A 23,409-nucleotide genomic window follows, 5' to 3' on the forward strand; every position below is an offset into this window, starting at 1 on the left:
CATATATTTATGTAGTTAAACTCTAGGCACGATTTATGTTGCATTCATAACTGTTAGCGTGCCATGAATGTTGTTGTGGTAATTTGGAGCAGTGTGCGTGCGTTGGCGTGCGTGTGATGTGTGGACTATGGATAGGACGGGTAGACACGGCTTGAGATCTTCATTTGGGACCGGTCCTTGGGTAGACACGGCTTGAGTTCTTGGGACCCCGATTTGGTTATTAAGTGGAAGTCCGAAGTGAGTTCTTCACGGCACGTGTTGGATTTAAGAGAGTCAGATAGGGATCAGCTCCCATATATTATGATTGATATTACAGGGTGTGTGAGTGCTCTAAATTACCTTTTTGCTGTTATGATGTGAAAATATTGTTGCTGTTGCATTTCACTCCACAGGTTGCATTAGTTCTAGATAGTTATTGAGATTATGGCTAAAATTGATATTTTACTCTCTTAGTCGAATGCTCACTCCTGTTCTAACATTTTTTCAGGCTACAGGAGGATATTTTTTGAGGTTAACCTGCTTTTCTCCCTCACAGGTCATCTATTTATGTTTGTGTAATTCTATAAACTTCTAGAATTTCCGCATGTGATAGAAATATTATTTGAATTGGGTCTGTAAACTAAATTGTTATTTTGGACCTGTAAACTTAATATTCTATGCATGTTTGATGGATTGGATGAGGGAGCTGAGCTTCCATTTATTTTTATGCTGATATGAGTATGTGGAGGGTGAGTTGAGCTCCCCAATTGATGATATATTTTGTTTACAGGTCCGGTGAGTCAAAAACTCCCCGTTGAAAGGTCCACTTTATGGCCGGACTCTGTCCGGTTGGTTTCTTGAAATTGAGCCCAAATGGGCCTTAGAGTTGGGTTAAGGAATAGTTAGGCTTACTACGGGCCTCGGGGGATTTAGGCTGGCCCAGGTCCTAGTGCCGGTCCGGCCCATAGGTTGGGTCGTGACAGTTTGCTTTGTTCCTTTGCAGTTTACACGTTTCCGCGGTGCACAACACAATATAATCTCTTGTTATCATGGTGTTTAATATTAATTGTCTAAGACATGACAAGCAGGGGGCGGAACCACGTTGTTCCCCCTCAAAAATATTTAAAATTAAAATTTTACCTAGAAAATTTAGTATATACTTCTTCCTATACAACAATTTAATCGGATGTCCCCAAAGGGACTCTTCCTGTACAACAATGAATACCATTCCTTGCCTAAATTCAATAATCCTCTCCCCAGGATCCCCACAATGAAGCATCATTAACATTCTCTAAGTTGCTGGCTCAAAAGTGATATTGTTTTTCAATCACTGTTGTTAGATTGTTGTTTGTTGAAGCCTTTACCATGTTTGTTCTTGTTTAACTGATGTATTGTACACATGGCCATGGAGGTCAATTTCTTGTAGGTTTTGAGTTGCTTTGTGGACTTGCCTATGACATAGGATATTCAGATTCCCAAGTTGTTTTGCTGAAATGTTTAGCTTATGCTGATGAAGGTTCCAAAGATACCTCACCTTCAACGTTGCAAGTCATAATTACAGAGCTTTTGGCCTTCCTTTCTTCTTCTTTGAAACCTGAATCTATTTTATGCTTGCTTAAATCAATGTGTGAACAATGATGATTCTTGGAAGCGTGTTTGCAGAAAGTCATACATTGATGGTGGCTAAGCTTGAGATGCAAAATTTGGCTCCTCAGAATGGGCAATGGTGGCTGGCTACATTTGGCAATGCTACTGTTCTTTGTTTCTTCCCCACTGGTTTTCATAAAGCTAAGGATAAAATTCTCAAAATCAGTCATCTACATGTCATATATCAGAAGGTAACTAACATCAGACTAATTTGAAATTCAGTCTGAGAATTTCTATATTTTTTCCCTAATTCTCTTTATTAAGCTTGCAACTACCATGTCACTCTCCTAAAAATTGGCAGATCTTCTGCTTCAAAATCTGGTACAGTTCTATCAATCTCACAACCTTCATTTATGACATTATTGTGTTGCTGCACCACCAAGATTGTAGTTTTGTCCATGAACTGTGATGAAACCAACAAATCACCGATTGTTCCCAACTCTTTGTAATCATTCCAATCCGCAAGCCCTGATACGATTGGTGATTTGTTATCATGATGCCTTCCTACTATGACAAGTTCAAAGTGGTTTTCCATTGATCTAATCACTGAAGTAGTCCCTGTCCCATCCATCACCACCTCCTCTATATACTTTACCCTATAATTTCCTGCCGTTGCCGTTCTAAACTCACTAACCACTTCATTATCAAGCCTCCTTCTGGCATTATCATTGGTAATACTTCCATACTCAAGGAGCCGTATCATTGTCAGGTTGATGCTGTGATGTCCAGCCATCCGTGCCCCTATTGCCAGTGCCTCCCTATCATCAGGTCCGCCCAAGAAGAGCAAAGCAACGCTATATGAAGACTGGCTGTGATAAGTAGACTGGCTATTCAAGCTAGTCCTTCGAGCATTCACAAACCCACGATCAACAAGGATTGCAGTAGAGCATGGTGCCTTCTCAAGGACATTTTTATTTGTTATCTTAATGGCCCTTTTGTGGGAATTCGCCCCATCACTCCCTTGGAATCTCTTGTGGAAAGGAACTATAATAAGGCAAGTCCTTTTATCTAGTGCGAGTCTGCACACATCATCATGCATTGTTTTAGATGGACAAATTGCAGTATAAGGGTAAAGTGTAATGAGACCATGGTTGCTATCCGTTAAGTGTCTGAAGGCATTGATTACTTGTTCTGACTTCTTGACCTTCTTAGAGGGCCTCTTGCTCAAGTTGTGGGAGATGAGGAGGGGGTTTGCACGGCCAACAATCTCAAGGAGGTGGAGGAGATAAACACACAAAGGGCTACATTTTGTGGGATTTAAGACCTCAAGGAGTTTGATGACAGCGGGAACATTTTCGTCTTCATGAATACATATGAGCACCCGGAGTTCAAAATTGGGTTTTAAGTTCATCACAGTTCTTCTTCTGTAAACAGCATACCTTCTTGAAGGATCATACAAGTATTTAATGATTGGTGTGATAGCTCCTGTTACAAGCATCATGGATACAGACATGATCACAAAAGCCTCATTGTCTATTGCCTGCACATAATTAGAAACCCAATTCATCACGTTGGTTAAGGCAACAGTTGTTTGTACTTATTTATGGCAATTACTGTTGTCACTCTTTCTTGCAAATGGCAATAATGAACACGTATAATACAGGGGTCAAGTACCCTCCAGGCAGTGAGAATTATGAAAATTTGATCATACCTTGTTTTTTTTCATCATCTTAAACATGCCAAGCTCAAGCACACCTTGGGCATTCATGACAAGGCCTAGTGAAGCAGCATCCCTGAGAGGTATTTTGCTGTAGCTGGATGCTAAAAAAGTTCCCAGAAACTTGCCAAATGAACTGATGAGGGCAATGGATTGCACTATCAGATAGTTCTCTAATTTCACACTGAAGACATTGATAACCAACCCATTTTTCACAAGGTAGAGGGGCATAAATATCCAATTGGCGAGGAGATCAAGCTTATCAACTAGGGCTGAACCAATAGGAGGCCCTGCAGGTAGAGTAATCCCAAAAGCAAGAGGTCCAAAATAAGTATGCAAACCAAGTGCTTGGCTAAGGAAGCCGGTGAGAAAGACTGCTAAAAGAATCCAAATGACATAGCTTTCTTTGAGTGGCTCTCCCTCTGGATTCCGCTTGATCATCCACATAATTATTGGTCGCATCACAAAAATAATAACAAGTAGAAGGACAACAGCATTAGTTAGGGTCTGAAATGCTTCATAATTGTCATCAGGTGATTGTTGCAATAGCATTGTAGTTGTTATCACACTGAGACTGCACAGCCCAGCTACAAATGAAGAAGATAATGCTACTCTGCCAAATTCTGAATTTATAATCTTGAGCTCTTCCAAGAATTGAGCAATAATTGGGAAGGAAAGCACAGACTCAGCTTGAGCAATTATGGGAAGTGACCCAGCTATGTTTTTGTCTACATTGACATGGGACATGATGAAAAAACATGAGACAGTGCTTATTACCATAGGCACGGCCACAGCAAAAATTCCAAGTCTAATAGCTTTTCTGTCAACGTTTTTAAACAACCATGGATCCGTTTGAACTCCAAGGAGGAAGAAGTAAAGAATGAACCCAAAGGAAGATACTACATCCATCAGTATTATTCCTCTCAAAGGAAAAAAAATATTTGCTAACTGAGGGCTCCTGCATAGAAGTGTTGGACCTAATATTATGCCACCCTGGGAATTCATCAGCAATTAATTAATACCCAAAAATAAAAATTAAATAAAAAAAATTATACATCAAATAACTATATATACAATTACAAGATGTCCTGACAATTTCGTTCTCGTTGTGCAGGAGGCAAAAGAATCAAACCCTAAAATCCCTTTCCCTTTTTAACAATTTGAAAGTATTAATTTATTTTAACAATTTCAAAGGTATTAAAAATAAAAAATGACAAAGCAATGAAAGGAGAAATGTGGGTAGGAGCTTACTAAGAGTTGCCTGACGACAATGGGTAGGCCAAGAGGCCTGAGAAGTGCTGAAAGGAGAAGAAAGGTTCCACAAGCTAGAGCTAATTGTATTAGAAGAAGAGGGAAAGGGAAAGACAGAGGATCTGCAGCGTGAAATATACCTGGTGAATTAACCCTATCCATGTTTAAGCAGATTGTGGTAATATTTCTGGCTAACCCAATTCCTGCCAAGGTGACAATATCTTCAGGGTCCATGAGAAGAGAACCCATGGCTGATGATTTTGTCTCTTGGCAGGGAGAATGAAAATGGGGAACAAAATCAAACTGGAAAGGGCTGGAAAATGATGAAACAGAAGAGGAGTTGGGTAAAAATGTATCAAATTTCTTTAAAAATTAAAAATTAAATCAACGGCTTTCCCCATTATTAGCAAATCTGCTGCTTCCCCCCATGAAATATTCCTTTATTCCTGCAAGATTTTAGATTGCCTATTTCTAGTATTTTGGCATGATTTTTTTTCCCTCACAAACTAGACGTCATATTGAGGTAACAATTTCAGAAAATTACCCAAAAATCATGAGGCCAACGCCATTCGTATTGACGTTTAAAAAGTTTGGTTTATACTAATTTTTGTTTTCTTTTTAATAAGAGAAATGAGGCAAAGAGGGAAGAAAAAATTTGATTGTTTTAAATTCTTTTGTTTGAGCGATAAAATAAAGTAGAGACTTGAAGGGAAAGGAAAGGTTAAAAAAAATTCAAACTCAAAATATTTTTTTATTAATAAAAAATAAGAGAAATTGAGTGAAATAATTATTAAAACTTATATTTATATATATAAGACCAAACTGTTTTTATTAATAAAAAAAATTTTACTAAAATTGAGATAAAGGGGGTATTTCTAAAAAAATAACACATAATAATTTTTTTAAAAAATTTATTATGTATCACATCTCATACATACTCTTCTTTAATTAATTATTATTTAATTTTTTTATTTCTCTTTTAATTATTATTATTATTTATAATACTATTTTAATATTTATGATTTTAATTTTTTTTTAAAATTTAATTTTTAAAAATTAAATCTTTTATAATTAAATATAATATTTAAAAACTATTTATATTATTTTATAAATACTAATTATTATTTAATTTTTTATTTTTCTTTTAATTATCATTATTATTTATGATAGTACTTTAATATTTATCATTTAAATTATTTTTTTAATTTTAATTTTTAAAAAATTAATACTTTTTATGATTAAATGTAATATTTAAAAATTATTTATATTTTTTTTATAAATTTATTTATATAAAAATATTATTTACTACATGTTGCCATACATAATAATAATAATAATAATAATAATTAAAGGCTATTGATGACCATTAGTGTAAAGAAAATCGATCATTAATTTATGATATCATAATCAATCATATAAAGATTATTATTTAATTTTTTTTTCTTTTAATTATTATTATTATTTACATTACTATCTTAATATTTATGATTTTAATTATTATTTTCTTTAAAATTTAATTTTTAAAAATTAAGACATTTTATAATTAAATATAATATTTAAAATTATTCATATTACTTTATAAATACTAATTATTATTTAATTTTTTATTTCTCTTTTAATTATCATTATTATTTATGATAGTACTTTAATATTTATGATTTAAATTATTTTTTTAATTTTTAAAAATTAACACATTTTATTATTAAATGTAATATTTAAAAATTATTTATATTTTTTTATAAATTTATTTATATAAAAATGTTATTTAATACATGTTGCCCTACATAATAATAATAATAATAATAATAATAATAATAATAATAATAATAATAATAATAATAATAATAATAAAAGGTTATTGATGATCATTAATTTAAAGAAAATTAATGATTAATTTGTGATCTCAAAATCAACTATCACATAATTTAATCAACCTTAAATTATTTCATATATTTAATAAATATTTTTATTATATTATTATATTTTCTATTTCTTTTATTATAAAATCTTTATTAAAAAATTTAAGAAATAAAAAATGTATTTACATAAAAAAAATTATATTTGACTTATTTATAATTAGTATGTATTATTTTTATGTTAATAATTTAGTTTTCTTTTTATTTCACTTTTCTAAGATTAATAAATGCTTATTATTATTATTATCATTATGGTCAATTTATGATAATTTAATTAAAATGGTTATCTAAATAGGAAATATTTTATTATTATAAAAATTAAATTTAAATATTTGTTATCATTTTTTAATTAAATAATATTTAATTATAAATTAATTTTTTATTTAAATGGTTTTCATTTGTTTATCCATGTACAGTATATCATGTAAGACATTTAATACACTTTAAGCACTCTCTTAATTTTATTTTTTTTTTCACCTAAATGCTCTTAATTTTTTTTTATTTTCACTATTTTTTATTATTCCTTTCAAAAGTTATTAGTTATCATTTTTAAAATTTATTTATTTAAATATATTTAATTATTATTTTTTATAAATTTCTTATTTAATATTTTCTTAAATTTATATATATATATATATATATATATATATATATATATATATATATATATAAAGCATATAATATTCCTAAGGAAATGCAAATATGGTGTTATCACGTATCACTTTCAATTAATAACTCTCTTTTATATACTTTTATAATAATTATTATTTAATTTTTTTATTTCTCTTTAAATTATTAATATTATTTACAATTCTACCTTAATATTTATTATTTAAATTATTATTTTTTAAAAATTTAATTTTTAAAAATTAATGGTTTTTGTGATTAAATGTAACATTTAAAAATTATATATATTATTTACTACATATTACCCTCCATAATAATAATAATAATAATAATAATAATAATTTAAAATAAAAAAAATAATAACAACAATAATAATAATAATAATAAGTCAGTGATGATTATTAATTTAAAGAAAATTGATCATTAATTTATGATCTCATAATCAACTATCACGTAATTTAATCAACTTTAAATTATTTCATATCTTTAATAAATATTTTTATTATATTGTTATATTTTTTATTATTTTTATTATGAAATCTTTGTTAAAAATTTTAAGAGACAAAAAGTGTAATCTACATAAAAAGTTATAAAAATAAAATATAGAGATTTGACTAAAATAATTAGTATGTATTAATTTTTACGTTAATAATTTAATATTCTTTTTATTTTATTTTTTTAAAATTAATTAGTTAAAAATTAATTAAACAATAATAATTTATCTTATTTAGAATGTAATTAAAAATTAAATTAAAAAATAAAAATTATAAATTATCTATACACAATATAGACATTATGCTAATGCTTAAATATTTTTCTATAATATTATTTCTCTCCTATTATAATAATCTATCTAAATAATACAGAATAAATTAATTTTTTTTTCTTTAATTTCTCTCCATTTTTCCTGCCAACTTAAGCATCCAAATCAACTTTCTCCATACTTTAGAGGGGTTTATTTACTTATTTTTTGGTAGACACTCCCTCCTGGCCATATTTGCAAATGAAGACAAGATCGGTTGAGAATTATGCATAACCAATAATTTTTATTAATTGATAGGTCTTTGGGAGTGTACTGGAGTCTCCAGTTGAATATGGAGATGATGTTCATAACCTACATCTATGGCGTAGCCATTTTTAGCAGCAGGGCCAAAAGAAACAAATTTCGTCCTGAGGACTACAGACTCAGATGCAGATGCAGCCATCCTGGAAATACAATCGATCAAAATAATTTGTAATAGCTTTCTTTTTTCTATTGCCTTACAAAACTTCTTAATTATTGGCTTATTGCCTGTACAACATAGTATGAAGGGCAGGAGTCAAAACCAGAACTATTATTGCTCCGCCTTGTGGAGAACAAAAAAGAATGAAAGAATTTCAAAACTGTTATACCTCCCCAGTAACCTGTACAAAACCTATTCATCTATAAAACAATTAAAGAAAGATTTACAGAGATATATACACCATGTACTGGTTAGTCTTCCAGGCGTTGTATCTCACCCATCATGATACGGTTGCTGGAAACCTTGAAGCCAAGAAGAGCAGGATCTATCTGCCTTCCCTTCTTTCCTTTCTTTTTCGCACTTTGTGCTGCTTGTGAACCATCAGATGACTCCAGAGCAGCCACATTAGCTGCATCAGCCTCAGAAAGAACTGATTTTTTAAGCACATCTATAAATGATGTCTCTGACACAGTAGCATCACTGTAAGAAGAGGTCCTCCTAAAACGCATTTCTTTCTTCCCAGATGCCTGCATTTCACCAACTGAGGCTGCTGCTACATTCCCCTCAGACAAATGCCTTTTTTCTGGAAGTTACCATATCAGTTATAAATCACCAGAATTATCTAAAACCAGCATACTAAAAACTAACACATTGAGAAGAGCAGTATCATATACCATTAGAAGTTGGAAGGTTCAGCGAGCTTTTCTGCTTGACATTTGAAGCGGGGGCCAAGTCTGGCAAACCATCGTCGGAAGATAATCCCCGTGATACGGGCAGACGTTTATGTAAAGTATTATCAAGCCCTTTGGTTGGTATAGAAGGTACACTGAAAAGAGCATTTCTTTAATCAGCACAAGAGAAGTTATGCCTTTAAACATAGAAAGATACTAGCACCAGAAGCAATACTTCTTCAACATAACTAGCTATCAACAGATGTTCAACGTCAAAGCACAATCACTTACTAGGGACAATCCAAAAAATAAAACCTGCACTCCAAGATTCCAGTGTTACTAATAATCATGACATACATATTTATTTTGGATACAGCTTATCATATGCAAAATCTGAAATACATCATGACCAAAGATTTTTATCATAGTATAGGAAAGACATTGCAGATGTCACTTGCGGCTCCAGATAATTGCAATGATCTAAGTTTCATTTCAAGACTCCATTTTTTACGCAGGAAAGAAAAAAAAAATCATTTTACAGTTTTTGGGCACTTTAAGAACATTGACTAGAAAAAGATGGTTTTTGGGTCAAAGAATAGAAAGTCAATTTCTGGGCCTCATAAATCATAAAAAGGAAAGGAACCACCTAAGCATATACCCATTAAAATACCTACTACTGCCAATCACTTCCAGCCATCACTAGCCACTGATTACTATCATCAGTCACCAGCAACAACCACTATTTATCTTGTGTATTTTTTCCTCATTTAAAAATTTCAAACTATAACTGGAAAATTGTCTTTTGAAGCTCCATACATTTTCAATCTCTTTTATTGTAAGAAAATTAATATATTCCAATGTATTCCAAATTGATATTCAGTATTGCATCCAACAAAAGAAACAAGTCATTCCCTTAGAAAATGTTTTCCTTGAAAAAATATGTTTTAACAAGTTATTATCCACAGAACAAATAAAGCCTAAATCAACAATTGGAGCATAACAAATGCACCAAACATATCATGTTAACAACCATAAGCAGAGATGCGTAATCCAATTCAGCAACTAACTGAACAAAATATAATAACCACAAATAATATCATACAGTGATCTACAAAATCCGACACTTCAATTGGTAATTTGGTATTTTTTTTTTCATGAAAAGCAAACATGAGATAATAAATCCTTTAAAGCAGACTTTAGCAACTTAGCAGCCACAGCATAAGTGTTAGATTCAAACACTTTCAGCATCCCCCCAGCAGCTTGAAAAATATGTGATAAGAACATATATTTATCAAAGCAAGGGACTAAATTTTATAAGACAAAAACTTGAAAACAAAGAATCAACTCTTCTATGAATGACAGCTAATATTCAACTCAACCTCATTAAAAACAACAATTCTGTCATTCAACATAGCAGGAAAACCATACCTATCATTAGAAACCTCCCCTCCAGATGATATATTGTTTCCCATCTTGCAGCAGTAGATGCCTTGATTTCCGCCTGTACAATGTTCATAGTGACTTAGCATTCAATTAAAAACAACTATATAATGATGAAGGCCTGACATACTACCAGCAATGCTTAGCAAACTATGCCTGCTTGGTATCCTCCCCAAATCCGTTGCAGCTTCTGCCTGCTCAACCAAGTTGTCTTCAATTTGTGAAACTGACCTGCACATCGGAACCATAGCTTTGGACCCATATATACTTCCCTTTCTTTCCAGTTCTGGCAAGTCTTCGTCCAATGTTGATTTACCAATAAATCTGGCATTCGCATAACTAGCATGAGAAGGATCTCTTGCGCCTGACAAGAATGTCTGTTCTTCAATTAGTGCTCCAGAATTTGACTTAGAGAGCAATCTTTCACCATTTTGACCACTCAAAGCAGCAGTAACCAGATTATCTTGCAATAGAGAAGTTGAATTCAAAATTTGTGGCCCTTTCATAAATGAAAGGTTCATAGCAGCTTCTTGATCTAGGATGTGATTGAAAGGAAGATTTGAAAAGCGCGAATCCTTGATCAGGCATAAGGCATCCTGAGGCTCAGAAGATGATATAAGATATTGATAATCAGTTTCTGACGACCGAATACATTGAAGACCCAGTTTTTGGCAATCCATCAAAAGTATCTTTGAGTTTTCCTCATCACCTCCAGTTGGTGCACAAATACTAGAGTTTGCAGCAACTTCGGAAACCTTACTCTGCTGCTGAGTTTCAAGAAGCAGTTGTTGCATCTCTCCTTTAATCCCACTCTTTTCCAGCTTCCCTTGTTTTCCAGGGAGAAATCCCAATGCTGCTGGGGGAGAACCATAAAAATCATCTGAAATTTGTTTAAACGGGAAAGGCATACCAGAAGAGAAAGAACCGAGTTGGTCGGCAGGCTGCATGTAGAGATGTTCTGTTGAATTGGGATCTTGAGGACAATCATTTACATTATCCAACTTTATCCCAGGGATTACAACAGGTTCATAAAGCCCATGTTGACACTGCTCCTGTAAAGCATGTTTCCGTTTAAGATGGCTTAGATGCTCCTCTGGTGAGGAAAGCCTCCGCTGCTGGTAGAAATCTGAAGTATCAAATCCTAAAGACTGAGACTGGTTAAGAGCACCACCATTCCGAGCAAGATGACCTGCTTCATCAACAGACAATGGTCCACTGAGATGTCTCTTCCCATCCATTCCTAACTGCTGTTTCAGTGCCAAAGATAATTGTTGTGCCTGCAACCGTTCTTGCTGAAAATGAAACTGGTTGGAAGGGAGTACATTTCCATGTTTTTCCTGTAATAGGTCTAAGAAATCAGCCTGTGGTTCTTGAAGAGAATTCAATCCAACCTTAGCTTGGATTATTTGCTCCAGTGATGGATCAAGGTGTCTAGAAGGATGAGAACTCTGTTGCAGTTCTGGCAGCTGCATTCTGAACTGAACTTGATCAAGCAAGTTCTCCATCAGAGGATCCACTTTTGACCGTCTATAACCAAGATCAGACATCTGATGCTGAAGCATACGCTCAAGAACCAACTGCTGTTGTTGTTTTTCTTGCTGCTGTAGCAGCAACTCCATTTGCTGGTGACGAAGTTGCTGCTGGAGTAACTGCTGCTGCTTTTGAAGTTCCAGTTGCCACTGCCGCTGTTGAAACTCCAACTGCCACTGCTGCTGTTGAAACTCTAATTGACGCTGCTGCTGAAGCTCCAACTGCCGCTGCCTCTGAATCTCCAACTGCCGTTGCAGCTGGAGCTCCAATTGTCGTTGCCGCTGCTGAATCTCCAACTGCCGTTGCTGCTGCCGAACCTCCAAGTGCCACTGCTGTTGTTGAAGCTCCAATCTCCGTTGTTGTTGAAGCTCTAATTGCTGCTGTTGTTGAAACTGCAGTTTCAAAAAATTAGAAGGAATTTCTTCAATGCCCAATCTGGTGCCATGTGAGAGGGAATGTGTAGATAAATTATTCTGTGGCTGAAGTTGTTCTTTTTGCAAATTCTGTAAAATAAGGTGCTGCAGGTCAAAATCACTGAAGTCTTGCTCCCTGTGAGATAAGTGAACATCTTTTGAATCTATATGAATGCTAGGGTTAGTGAGAGTATTTTTGCTATAATCATCAGACCATGTCTCCATATAAGGAGGTTGATCAACCACTGCACCAAAAGAGCTCTGATTGCAGAAAGCAAAAGCTCCTTCTGAGCAAGGATCTATAGTTTGACCCTGATCACCCATGCTTGAAGATATATTTGATGATTGAACACGCCTCAGCTGAGAGTTACCTCTGAGGTCAGACATCAAAAGGCCAAATGGATGCAGATTCTCATCCTGATGAGTTCCTAAGAATTCACTCGCAAGGGAAGGGTCACTAGAAGGATTAGAAACCGAATTTGGAATGTCTGCAGCAAGCTTCATCGAAGGGTTACCACTGTTACTTCCAGGCCTTCCAGGAAGAACTTCTGTATCAAAACAAAAACCAAAACAACCAAATTACTGCCATAAATTGACACAATAATAGAAGCAGTAGAACCAATGTAAGTAACTTACCTTCACCCTGAGTGACAAAATGTTCCAATCTTTGATCATCAGAGCACTGCATCCCAGAGCGAAAACTGTTATTGTAAACACTTGACTGACCAATAACATTCGAGGGATCCTCAAATCTAGATGAAGCTGATGAAGCCTGTTGTTGGTCTGCTCTAACAGCAGAACTACCTTCAAAGTCAGTAGCAAAAGCAATAGGTATACTCTCTTCCAAGCTGCCTCCAACAGTATCGGATAACTTACTGGTGCTAGAAACAGATCCAAGTTTAACTTTTAGATGTGGCATAAGTTCACCAAGTTCAAGAAAAGGTGATCCATCAGGAGCATCTGACAAGCAAACAGGTAGATCAGTTCCAAAATACCCTTGCTCAAACCATGTGACAATATCAATCCCCAGATATGGCCCCTGTATCACCCCTTGAGGATCAAGATAGCACAAAGATAGCTCCTCAGGAATGACAACACTTCTTAATAGGTGTACCTCATCATTGCTCTTTAAAGCAAATTGATTATCACTTTGACTTTGCTGTCCAGATGGAAAATCAAATAGAGAACTCGGATCATCAGGAAGCTGACTACCAATTTCAAAAGAAGTAGCTGACTTGATATGTTCCGACTCTAGATGGTTCATATTAGCCAAATCTGCCACTTGCTGGTTATCAAGAGTTTTCAATTCCACAATATTGTTACCGGGGCCAATCTCCTGGGAACTACTGGAATTCTCTTTCTTTGGAACAGCAGGCATCAAGCCATCACTCAAAGCTCTACCAATTGCTGTTCTAAGCTTCTCTTTGCCTTCTTTTGAAGAACATACCTCTGAAATACATAAGAAAAGACACTAATGTTATGGTCCTCAGCTCTATGAATCTGCATTTAGCAATGACTAAAATAAAATAAAATAAAATAAAATAAAATGGTGACTATTTACCCTCCATTATAGATGTATCTGACACGTCAGCCCCACTACCATCATCAGAATCATTAACAGCAAACTTTCTAAAAGATTCAAAAATTTCATCAGTGTTAATTGTAGAACTCAGATTCCCCTCACTAGTCACTTCAGCAAAGCCTGAATAAGCAACAAAATATGTTTTAGAAAGAATCTTGCAAGATTCAAACAAGGTACAATATAGATTACCTCTGATATCATCTTTTGATCCCTCATTCCTGTCACGAAGTGAATTGTGTAACCCTCCACTGCTTTTGTTTTTCCCCAGCCATATATCTCCAAGTACAGCCTGCAAGGATTGCATAGGTTAAAGCTGTGACAATAGCAAGTTGAACATATACCTTCTGCTATAAGATTTTTGATATACCTCTTCCTCTGCATCAGGTGCAACAAAAGACAATGGCTTAATAGCAACTTCTGTTGTTACTGAGGGTACATTCTCCATCCCATCAGGGATGTTATTAAAACTTTGAAGAGTTTGTTGCCTTCGGTAAATGTCCAGAATTTTTCCCCTTGGATAGCAGTATGATTGATTCTTATCCAAAGGAATAGATCCAATAGCAGAAGCAGAAGGATGCCTTCCAATTGATATGCCCCCATTACTATTTGACCTTCCTCTTCCTGCAGCAAATCGAATATTTGATCCTGCCATGCATCCTCTTTCTGACCCAAATCCTGGTGCACTTCGCATTCCACCAGAATTAACTTCCATGCGATGGCGAGGCCTCCACTTCTCTCGAGAGTCATTCTCTCGCTCCAAAGTTGTGTGGCTTCCAGTAACAAAAGATTGCTTGTCTGTGTAAGTATCTTCCTTCTCAACATCTGTCCTCTTCTCATTCCAAGAATCCTTCTCTTTATCTTCAGGACCCCACCTTGATGACCATTTGCTGTCTCTCCGAGATTCATGCCCAGAATTACGGCTATTACTATCATGCCAACGATCTGAAGAAGACAATACTCTGCTCTCAGCTATGTCCCTTGTTGATATGGCATCAGCACGACGATCTTCTCTCCTACGATCTCGTCTACCCAGTAAACTTGTCTCTCTCTCCTCTTCACGCCAACAACGGCTGCTTTCTACATCAGCTGAAATTTTCCTCCAATCTTTTTTATCCTGGCCATCCAATCGCCAACTATCTTTCAAATTGTTGTCAGGGCAGTTCCCCTGGGACAGAGAATTAGGTGCACGCATTTCCTGTCAATTTTTTAAAATCCAAGGAATCATAAATGTGAACAATAGAATAAATATTAACAATTAAATGTTGGCAATCTTGACTATTTGTAATTAAACCTGGTCAATCATAAGTGAGTTTGTCAAGAGGTCAAAAAGAGTCCAATTCACCGAAAAGACAAAAAAATCTAGTCACCAAACTAAGGAGTAAGGACTAATGTCAAGCAAAGAGGCCTAATTCTTGCTAATAAATAAGGTCATTTCCCGTTAAAGAACTAAGTGGTTGTACTTCTTCCCACCTTCAATAAGTTTGGGATTACTCAAAACCAAAAATCCATTTTTAACAATCCCCTTCACTAAAGTTTATTGTTGTAAATCATACATCTTCAATCACATCAATCTCTAAATGCTCCACACATAACAAGCATAACACAATTTGTCAGTGGCTACAACTACAACTAAGATACATGGTTCTGAATATCAACAACAAGAGATGGTCTCTTTTTTCTTTCCATTTTGGTGTGGGGATTGTTTTGGCGGGGCGGGGGTGTGTGGAGAAGGGGGCTTAAAAAGAGGCCAGAATAATGCAAATGCAATGCTGCAAGAAGAGAAACAGTAGAGCCTACAAACATGGCATCAAGAATCTAAAATTTTATGAACACTAACAAACAAAATCCTACATATTCACCAGAAACATGTTAACAGATACAGAAATAAAGATATTTACAACAAATTAGATATTTTCAAGTTCATTAGAAGCAACTGAAAGCATGATAAGTTGATGCACTCTGAATAAGGACTGTATATCAGTCTAACCATGACAATTTGAATTTAGTGGAGAAATCATTGTTTACGAGTAATCCTCATTCTCCTCCAAATAAACTTGAACTTCGTAATATAGAAGAGGAAATTCTTCTCCACACTTAACCCAAAATACAAATTAAAAAACCACTATCTTAAAGATGAAGTCACAGACAATAAACTAACATTTTAACTTTGAAGACCAGGGTATAAAATTAACACAGACAAAAAAAATTATAATGATTAACAAGGAAAGAAAGCCAGTAAAATGGAGCACCATCGCATTACATAATCCAACAAAAACTATAAAATAAGGGTTAAAATGATCAACGTGTAAAATATTGAATAGAAATATGTCCACTGAAAACCAGTAAAAAAATATAATAGGACTAACTTGTCGACAAAAAAGTAAAAAGGGACTAGTCAAGAGATGTGTCCAACTATGCAAGAGTTTAATTTTGTACCCCTGATGCTCCAGCAGTTGGTATCTTAGCATCAACAAGTTTAGTATAAAGCCATTGTGGAGAAAGAGGCATGCCGCTATCTGAAACTACTTCATCTGCAAATACAATAATAACAAATTATACTAAAAATCAAAAGCCAAAAACATTCGCAAGGGAATATGCCTATAAGACAACTGAAAGGGAGACACTAAATGTGAACAACCAATAGTGTTAAAGAGCTAATGTGAGCCATCAATTAAATTTAACTCCAAAAAATACATTAAGCAGAAATGAGACTACCTTTTGACTCATCAAGCAAACTCATCAGTGGCTTGTCCTCACCAATTCCTCCACCCCAGGCTTCATCTAGCATTTGCAAAGCAATAAAGGAAGACGAAGAATTCATAAAATAATTAGTTCCATTGTTTCGAGGTGAATCATTTATTATTTTAATAAAAAAAGGCAACCCTTTAAAACCAAAAACAACACAGATAAGATTACCATAAAATAAGAAAAGCACAGATGATATTTAAAACCCCAAAATAGATTGCACGTTATACAAGAGAAAAGGCAACAATAGAAGATAACTATAGATGCTAAATTTGTCCACTGAGATAGCATAGATCGATCAGGTATAGGCATCGATTCAAGCAAAATAAACAGGTAATAAAGAGAACAAGAAATACAAACAACATTAAAGAATATATATATATATATATATATATTACCTTTGGCGTTGGATGTGTGTTCATCAGGGAACTTGGATGAGATGAGATCGTCAGGCAGAGTAAGCTTCCCGTCAGCCATTGAAGCAACAGGTCAACAGCAGAAACGAAGTAGATTGGAGGTGAACAGAGAGAGAGAGCGAGAGGGAGAGAGATTTGATTGGGGAAGAGGTCGCAGAGAAACAAGATGGTGCAGAGGTGATTTGCTATGGTTTGGGATTCGCGTAGAGAGAGAGAGGACGCCGATAGATTAGGATCTGGGAATTGCAGAAAAACTCAGAGAGGGAGAGAGGCAGGAGGGACACAAGAGAGGGCTGTGAGCTTTGGTTGTATTGATCACAACAGCCAAAGAGTGAGGTTTTTTTTCTTAATTTTGTTATATTTATATAAATTATTGTTTAAAAAACTATAAGTGGATAACATAAACATTAATATTTAAATTTTCAAAAATAAACTTCTTAAATTATTAATTTTTTTAATTTAAATATTATTAAATTAATATTTATTGTCTAGTTTAATCTAATAGTTGAAAGTATATTATAAATACAGATTCAAGTCTCACCCTCTAACTCCACTAAAATGAAAATTAAAATTTATTAATTTTAGATTATTAAATTTAATAATAAATATGTTCAAATTTATATTTGTGTGTGTGCCACCATTAATTGTAATATGAAATTTTGGTAGTTGAAGGATAGAAAAATGAAATCAATGTTATCATCTATTATTTAAGTGGTTGAATGAGGTTTTTTTTTTTCTTTTCTTCCTCTATAAGAAAAAATGATGAAAGCTATGTGGGTGGATTGAGAACATTTTAACATGCTGTGTGAGATAATTAATTAAAGTAATTAAAAAAATAGGAGTGTAGTATTTTAATAATAATTATAATAACTATAACTGTCGTGACAATTACTGAAAAAATGAGTATGATCATCATCTGTATGACAAAAATTGGAGGAAGCTCACCAAACAAACAAGAAGAGCCTCTTGCAAGCCACAACGAGTTTAAATTAATATTTAATCTTTGGTATTACAATTATTTAAAATTTTATCCTTTAATTTTGTGTAATTATTTACAATTTTATCTCTTAGTTTCATCTTTCTATCTCCTCCCTCCCCCCTCAACTCTCTCTCTCTCTCTCTCCCTTCTAGTTTTGTCTATCTTTTCTTCTCTCTCCCTCTCTCCCCCTCATTTCTCTCTATCTCTCCATCCCCTCGTCTCTCCTTTATTCCTCTCTCTCATTCTCTCCTTCTCTTCATGTCTCTCTCTCCCTTGCTATTCTTATCTCTTTCTCCCTAATTTTTTCTTTCCTTTTTCCCCTTTTTGTCTCTCTTTTATAGGAAAGAACAGGAGAGACAAAAATTAAAAGAGGAAGGATGGGATAGAAATGAAGAGAGAGGAAGATGAAGAGAGTTATAGATAGACAAAATTGGGATAGAGATAAAGAGAGAGAGAGATACAAAAATGGGGAGAAGAGATAGATAGACGAAGAGATGAGAGAACAGATAGATGAAGAGATGAAATTAAGGGATAATCTTGTAATTAATTATAAAATTGAGGAATAAAATTATAAATAATTATAATATTTAGAGATTAAATAGTAATTTATTTTAAATAACGGCTAAAATAAATGAAATGACTTAAATGGATGATAAAAATAAGACTGAGAAACTAAATAGTTTCATTTATAAAATACAAGAACTCAAATGATATTAATGATAAAACTTGACAACTAAATAGTAAATTTTCCTAATTATTGTATAATATATCACATTAGCCGTGATCGAAATTTTGTAATTGCTTTCATTGGTTATAAAATTATCGTTAGTTTATAATTTATCCAGAGGAAAGAGAATAGAAGAGTGGCATATAATTTAGTCGTTTTTCGAGTTCTCTCTCTTCTTTCTAGGGCTTCAAGTCATTTTTTGCTGTGTCTTCGGCAATTTCCTTCTGCCCCTTTGCGCAGAGGGAGGTTGTTTGCTTTCCCTCTACCAAATGTGTGGCTTCCCTCCTCCCCTGGGTGGGGTTATAGATATTTTTTGTCGAATTTTGAGCAATCGAGCATTAACTTTGAGGGACTATTTGTGGCTGTCTTATGTGAGCTTATGATGTCTTTTACTGGTCCAATCATGGGTCTTGTGCTCCTTCAATTATCAGCCATGTCCTTCGTAGAAGATAACTAAGCCCCAGAGGATCTATCTAATAAAGGTGTAAGGGAGCAGTGGCTGATAGAGGTTTCTCTTGGGATCACCGCCGATAGCTATATGGCTGACCCAAATGGCGTGATTGGGACGTCAAAGAGAACTTCCATCTCCTCCCTTTGCTGTTTATAATGGCTCCTGTTGTCTTCGGCCTCTTTGTTTACTTTCACATCTTCCTTCAATAGATAGATCTTTTCTTGCTTGAAGGTTATGTTTACTGCTTGATGTGGTTCCCCTGTTGTTTTGCTGAGAAGAGCAGAAACCAGCAATGCTTTCCCCTGTAAGATGTGGTGTTGTGTCCCTCTGGAAGTTCTCCTCTAAGTTGTGCGACCCTGTAAGATGTGATTTAGAGATGGTCTTTTAACTTTAGAGTATTAATTCTAAAAAAATAAATAAAGTCTAAATTTATTGACTTAAAATATTTGATAAGTATAGTATTTAAAATAAAATTTAAAAAATGATTAATATTAAATAAAGAGATTATATTTGTTAGATTTAGAGTCATGCTTCCACTCCTAAAATAGCCTAATCTTATTATTAAGATTTTTTAAAAGTTATTTTAATTGTGATAACTTAAAGATTAAAAGTTTAGGCTTCTTAATTTGTAAGCTATCTTTCTCTGTACATCTTTTCTTTCAATAGGCAATTTCTCCTGACTAATAGAAATCTTTTCTTTTTTTATATTTTAAAAAAAAAAAAACAATTGGATGCAACTGCAAGGGAGGGCTTGGCCCACCAAATATTTATAAAATTTTTTTAATAGGTGTAAAAAATCTTTTATTAACTTCTCCAAATATTTATTAAAAAATCTTAATATGTATAGCAAATTTTTTTTATTAATTGATTTCTTTTTTTTTATTGATCTCCAATGATTTATAGTCTATTTATTATTATTATTAAAATTAAAGTTTACAATTATTTGATTCTTATTAAATGAGTAAAAAATATATATATTTTGTAAATATATTGTGGTTGACCCAATAAAAATTTTCTTGTTTTCCTCTGATTTAAGGCTATCGCTATTAATTAAAGATAGTCCCTTCCTTGGTTGGTTTATGTAATTTAATGGGAATATTTTATTGGCGCTATTATTGACAATCATGCATTTTTTTTTTTTTTTTGATTTAGCCCTCTACTAAATTATTCATGAAAAAGGTTTTATTTTGTGTAGGAGTGTGCAAACGGTCGAAACCGAATCGAGCAGATAAAATCAAAAATTAAAAATTAAAAATTTTAAAAATTGAATCAAATCAATTATTAAAAAAAATTAAATTGAATCAAACCGATAAATATAAGTTCGGTTTGATTTTAAGCCGATTAAATTAAATTTTATAAAATTTTATATTTTCAATATTAAATCTCAATAATAAAAATATAAAAAAAAAATTTAGAAACTCAAAAATCTTAGGATTTCCTTGATATATATATATATATATGTATGTATTAGTAATTTCTGTTCGGTTTAGTTTTTTTTATTTTTTTATGAAAATAACCGAATCCAATGGATTAACCAAAATTATCAAAATTTATAAATCGTATCAAACTGATTGAATTTTAAAATCAAACTAATTGAATCGAATTGACTCGATTCGATTTAATTTTTCAGTTTAAACCGAAATCTGTTCTCCCCTAATTTTGTATTCGGTTAAATTCTATTTATTTAAAGTATATTATATTAAAATTTTATAAAAATAAAAATTTAATATTTAATTAAATATTTATAAAATATATTTAAATAATAAATATTTAATCATATAAAATTTAAATTTATTACGACTATTATTTTTTAAATTAAAATTCATTTTCAAATCTAATTAAAGTACTACTTAAATTCAATCCAATAAAGTTTCGTTGAATTGAATATTAAAAAATATTCGACCATTATAATGAATTATTATGCTCAATTCACGTAGATTGTGATTTTTATTTAAACAAAAAATTGTGTTAACAATTTAACGATTTCCAAAATTCTTCGTATGCTTTCAATCTTTATAGATATATCTCTCTCTTTTCATCACGGACTAAAGTGGAAAATTAATCTTTTCTAATGAGTTATTTAGCCTTGAAATTTCAGAACTTTGGAGGTGTTGGATGCTAAATAATCGGATAAAAGCTCAATTTACCCCCAAACTTTTTATTCATATTCAATTTTATCTATTTTTAAGTTTTTTTTTTTAATTTAATTTACTTAATCCTTTTGATTTAAACTCAAATTAGCACCTTTCACTATATAGTAGTGCATAAATTATTTTTTAATATTAATTAATAAAAATTAAGTTAATTACTTTCATATGAGCGAGAGATTAAAAAAAATTTTACTTAAATTTAGTCTATTATAAATTTAAAATACAAATAAATGAATTTCACCGTATATTTTATATTTTAAATTTATACTAAATTAAATTTAAATAAGAAAAATTAGATAAAATTATGGTCTTATGGCCATCTCGGCTGTCTCTTATTAATGTAGAGAAAGTCTCATGACCATTTTGTGATCTGCAATTTGGACTTCTTCCATCAAATATATATTTGTTTATTTTTATTATTTGATCTCTTTAAAAACAAATCACAAAGGTGGTTTTTTATTGTAACACCCTCACTGTAACTATTCCGTACATTCTACTGTTTTGATGACTAGTGTCGGTCCGGACAGCTAGAACGTCTGGAAAAAATATTTAAACTAAAGTGAGGAACCATAATTAACTCAAATATTAACAAGAAAAATGTAGGAAAAATTTTAGAAATAAAATACAATCAAGTTAAATGAGCTGGTGCCTTAGCGATGGGTAACCCCGTGGGAAGTTGCGGTCTTCGCAGCTAGAAGCCCTAAACCTGGGAGAAAATTCATAAAATAATTTTTGGGACTTCAAAGAAGAGTCATTGAGGTTTTTATGGCATTAGAATACCAAGAAAATGTTTAGAAAAATTTTTCAATCCGTACAGACAATTTTGGTCTGTTAAGCTAAATTGAGGGCATTTTGATCATTTCACCTTCAGAGGTGATTTTTGACCGACTTGTCTAGTTAAGTAAATAATTATTATGATTTAAAATATGAATAAATATTATTAAAAATTGAATTGAAAATGAGTAGCAAAGAAAAGAAAAGAAAATGAATTAAAATTGTAATTTTGACCTCATGCTTATGTTACTAAGCACTCTCACCCAATTACATTGTGACACATGTCTTTAAACCACTTAAAATGAGCAAAATGGGCAGAAAAAATGGAAGAAACAATCTGCTTCTTCTTCACAAATGAACCACTCCCTCTCTTCTACCATTGAAGCTTCACGCAAGCTTCCAAACCTCTACCAAAACCATCTCAAAACCTCATATTCCCTTCACAAAAATTTATCTCTACCACTAGAGCTAGACTTGGGCAACCATTAGAAGAGGAGAAAGTGGAAGAAAGCGAGGTGTGAATAAGCTTAGAAAATCACCAAAGTGGTTAGTGCCATATTCTTTGCTTTTACATCTTTCTAAACATGAATTTAAGCTAAGTTAAGTTGAGAATTTGATAAAAATTGAATTAATGAGGCATGATTATGTTCCATGAAATTTTGGCAGCCTTGACATGAGTTAGGCTTAGGAGAATTCTTTGATTTAAAGTGACATATTAGCTGCCCCTAGTATAAATTATATGATTAGTATAGCAAATTAGGGGTAAGATGCATGAATTGGAGGCTTGGTAAATTAGGGTTAGGGTTTTGAAATTTAATTTTAGTGGTGGATGAAAATGGACATAAACTAAAGTTGTAATGGTCAATTAGTGACCATTTGGTTATGTTTGATTAGGAAATGAAGTAATTTGTGCAATGGGAATTGAAGTTAGGTATGCTGCCCTTAAGTGCCCTACAGGTCTGGATGCGAGTCTAGCATGTTTGGGCAGCTATAAATGGAGTTGTAGAGATTCAATTGGTGCAAGGCTAATTGGACATGAAACTAGACACATAATGACACAATTTTGGTGAAGAAACTCTGCCCAGAAACCAAACCAAATTGACCTAAAAATTGTCCTAATTCGGGTGACTTGCATTCTGCCTAGACAAAATGACCAAATGAATAGTGTTTATTCATTTGATCATAACTCAGCGTAGAAAGGTCCAATTGACCTAAAATTTTACCAGCAAAA

General features: G+C 32.9%; 2 protein-coding genes across 3 annotated transcripts; both read right to left on the reverse strand.

The window, feature by feature from the left end:
* Positions 1–1,019: 1,019 nt before the first annotated feature.
* Positions 1,020–5,099, reverse strand: LOC110636442 (cation/H(+) antiporter 15-like). The gene is made up of 3 exons (XM_021786151.2): positions 4,535–5,099; positions 3,278–4,276; positions 1,020–3,106 (listed from the first exon to the last, which is right to left on the reverse strand). The coding sequence occupies exons 1-3, from the start codon at positions 4,781–4,783 to the stop codon at positions 1,898–1,900; spliced, it is 2,457 nt and encodes an 818-aa protein (XP_021641843.2). The 5' UTR covers positions 4,784–5,099; the 3' UTR covers positions 1,020–1,897.
* A 3,206-nt stretch (positions 5,100–8,305) lies between these two features.
* On the reverse strand, positions 8,306–17,439 carry LOC110636446 (protein ESSENTIAL FOR POTEXVIRUS ACCUMULATION 1). 2 transcript variants are annotated; one of them, XM_021786159.2, is made up of 11 exons: positions 17,080–17,439; positions 16,652–16,717; positions 16,373–16,467; positions 14,304–15,101; positions 14,126–14,225; positions 13,916–14,056; positions 12,991–13,803; positions 10,545–12,902; positions 10,400–10,472; positions 8,975–9,126; positions 8,306–8,883 (listed from the first exon to the last, which is right to left on the reverse strand). In XM_021786159.2, the coding sequence occupies exons 1-11, from the start codon at positions 17,156–17,158 to the stop codon at positions 8,552–8,554; spliced, it is 5,007 nt and encodes a 1,668-aa protein (XP_021641851.2). In that variant the 5' UTR covers positions 17,159–17,439; the 3' UTR covers positions 8,306–8,551. The 2 variants fall into 2 exon arrangements, with proteins under 2 accessions (XP_021641851.2, XP_021641848.2); XM_021786156.2 differs by having other exon boundaries at positions 14,304–15,131.
* Between the last annotated feature and the right edge of the window lie 5,970 nt (positions 17,440–23,409).

Source organism: Hevea brasiliensis, chromosome 6 (assembly GCF_030052815.1).
Source record: "Hevea brasiliensis isolate MT/VB/25A 57/8 chromosome 6, ASM3005281v1, whole genome shotgun sequence".
Taxonomy (NCBI): Eukaryota; Viridiplantae; Streptophyta; class Magnoliopsida; order Malpighiales; family Euphorbiaceae; genus Hevea; species Hevea brasiliensis.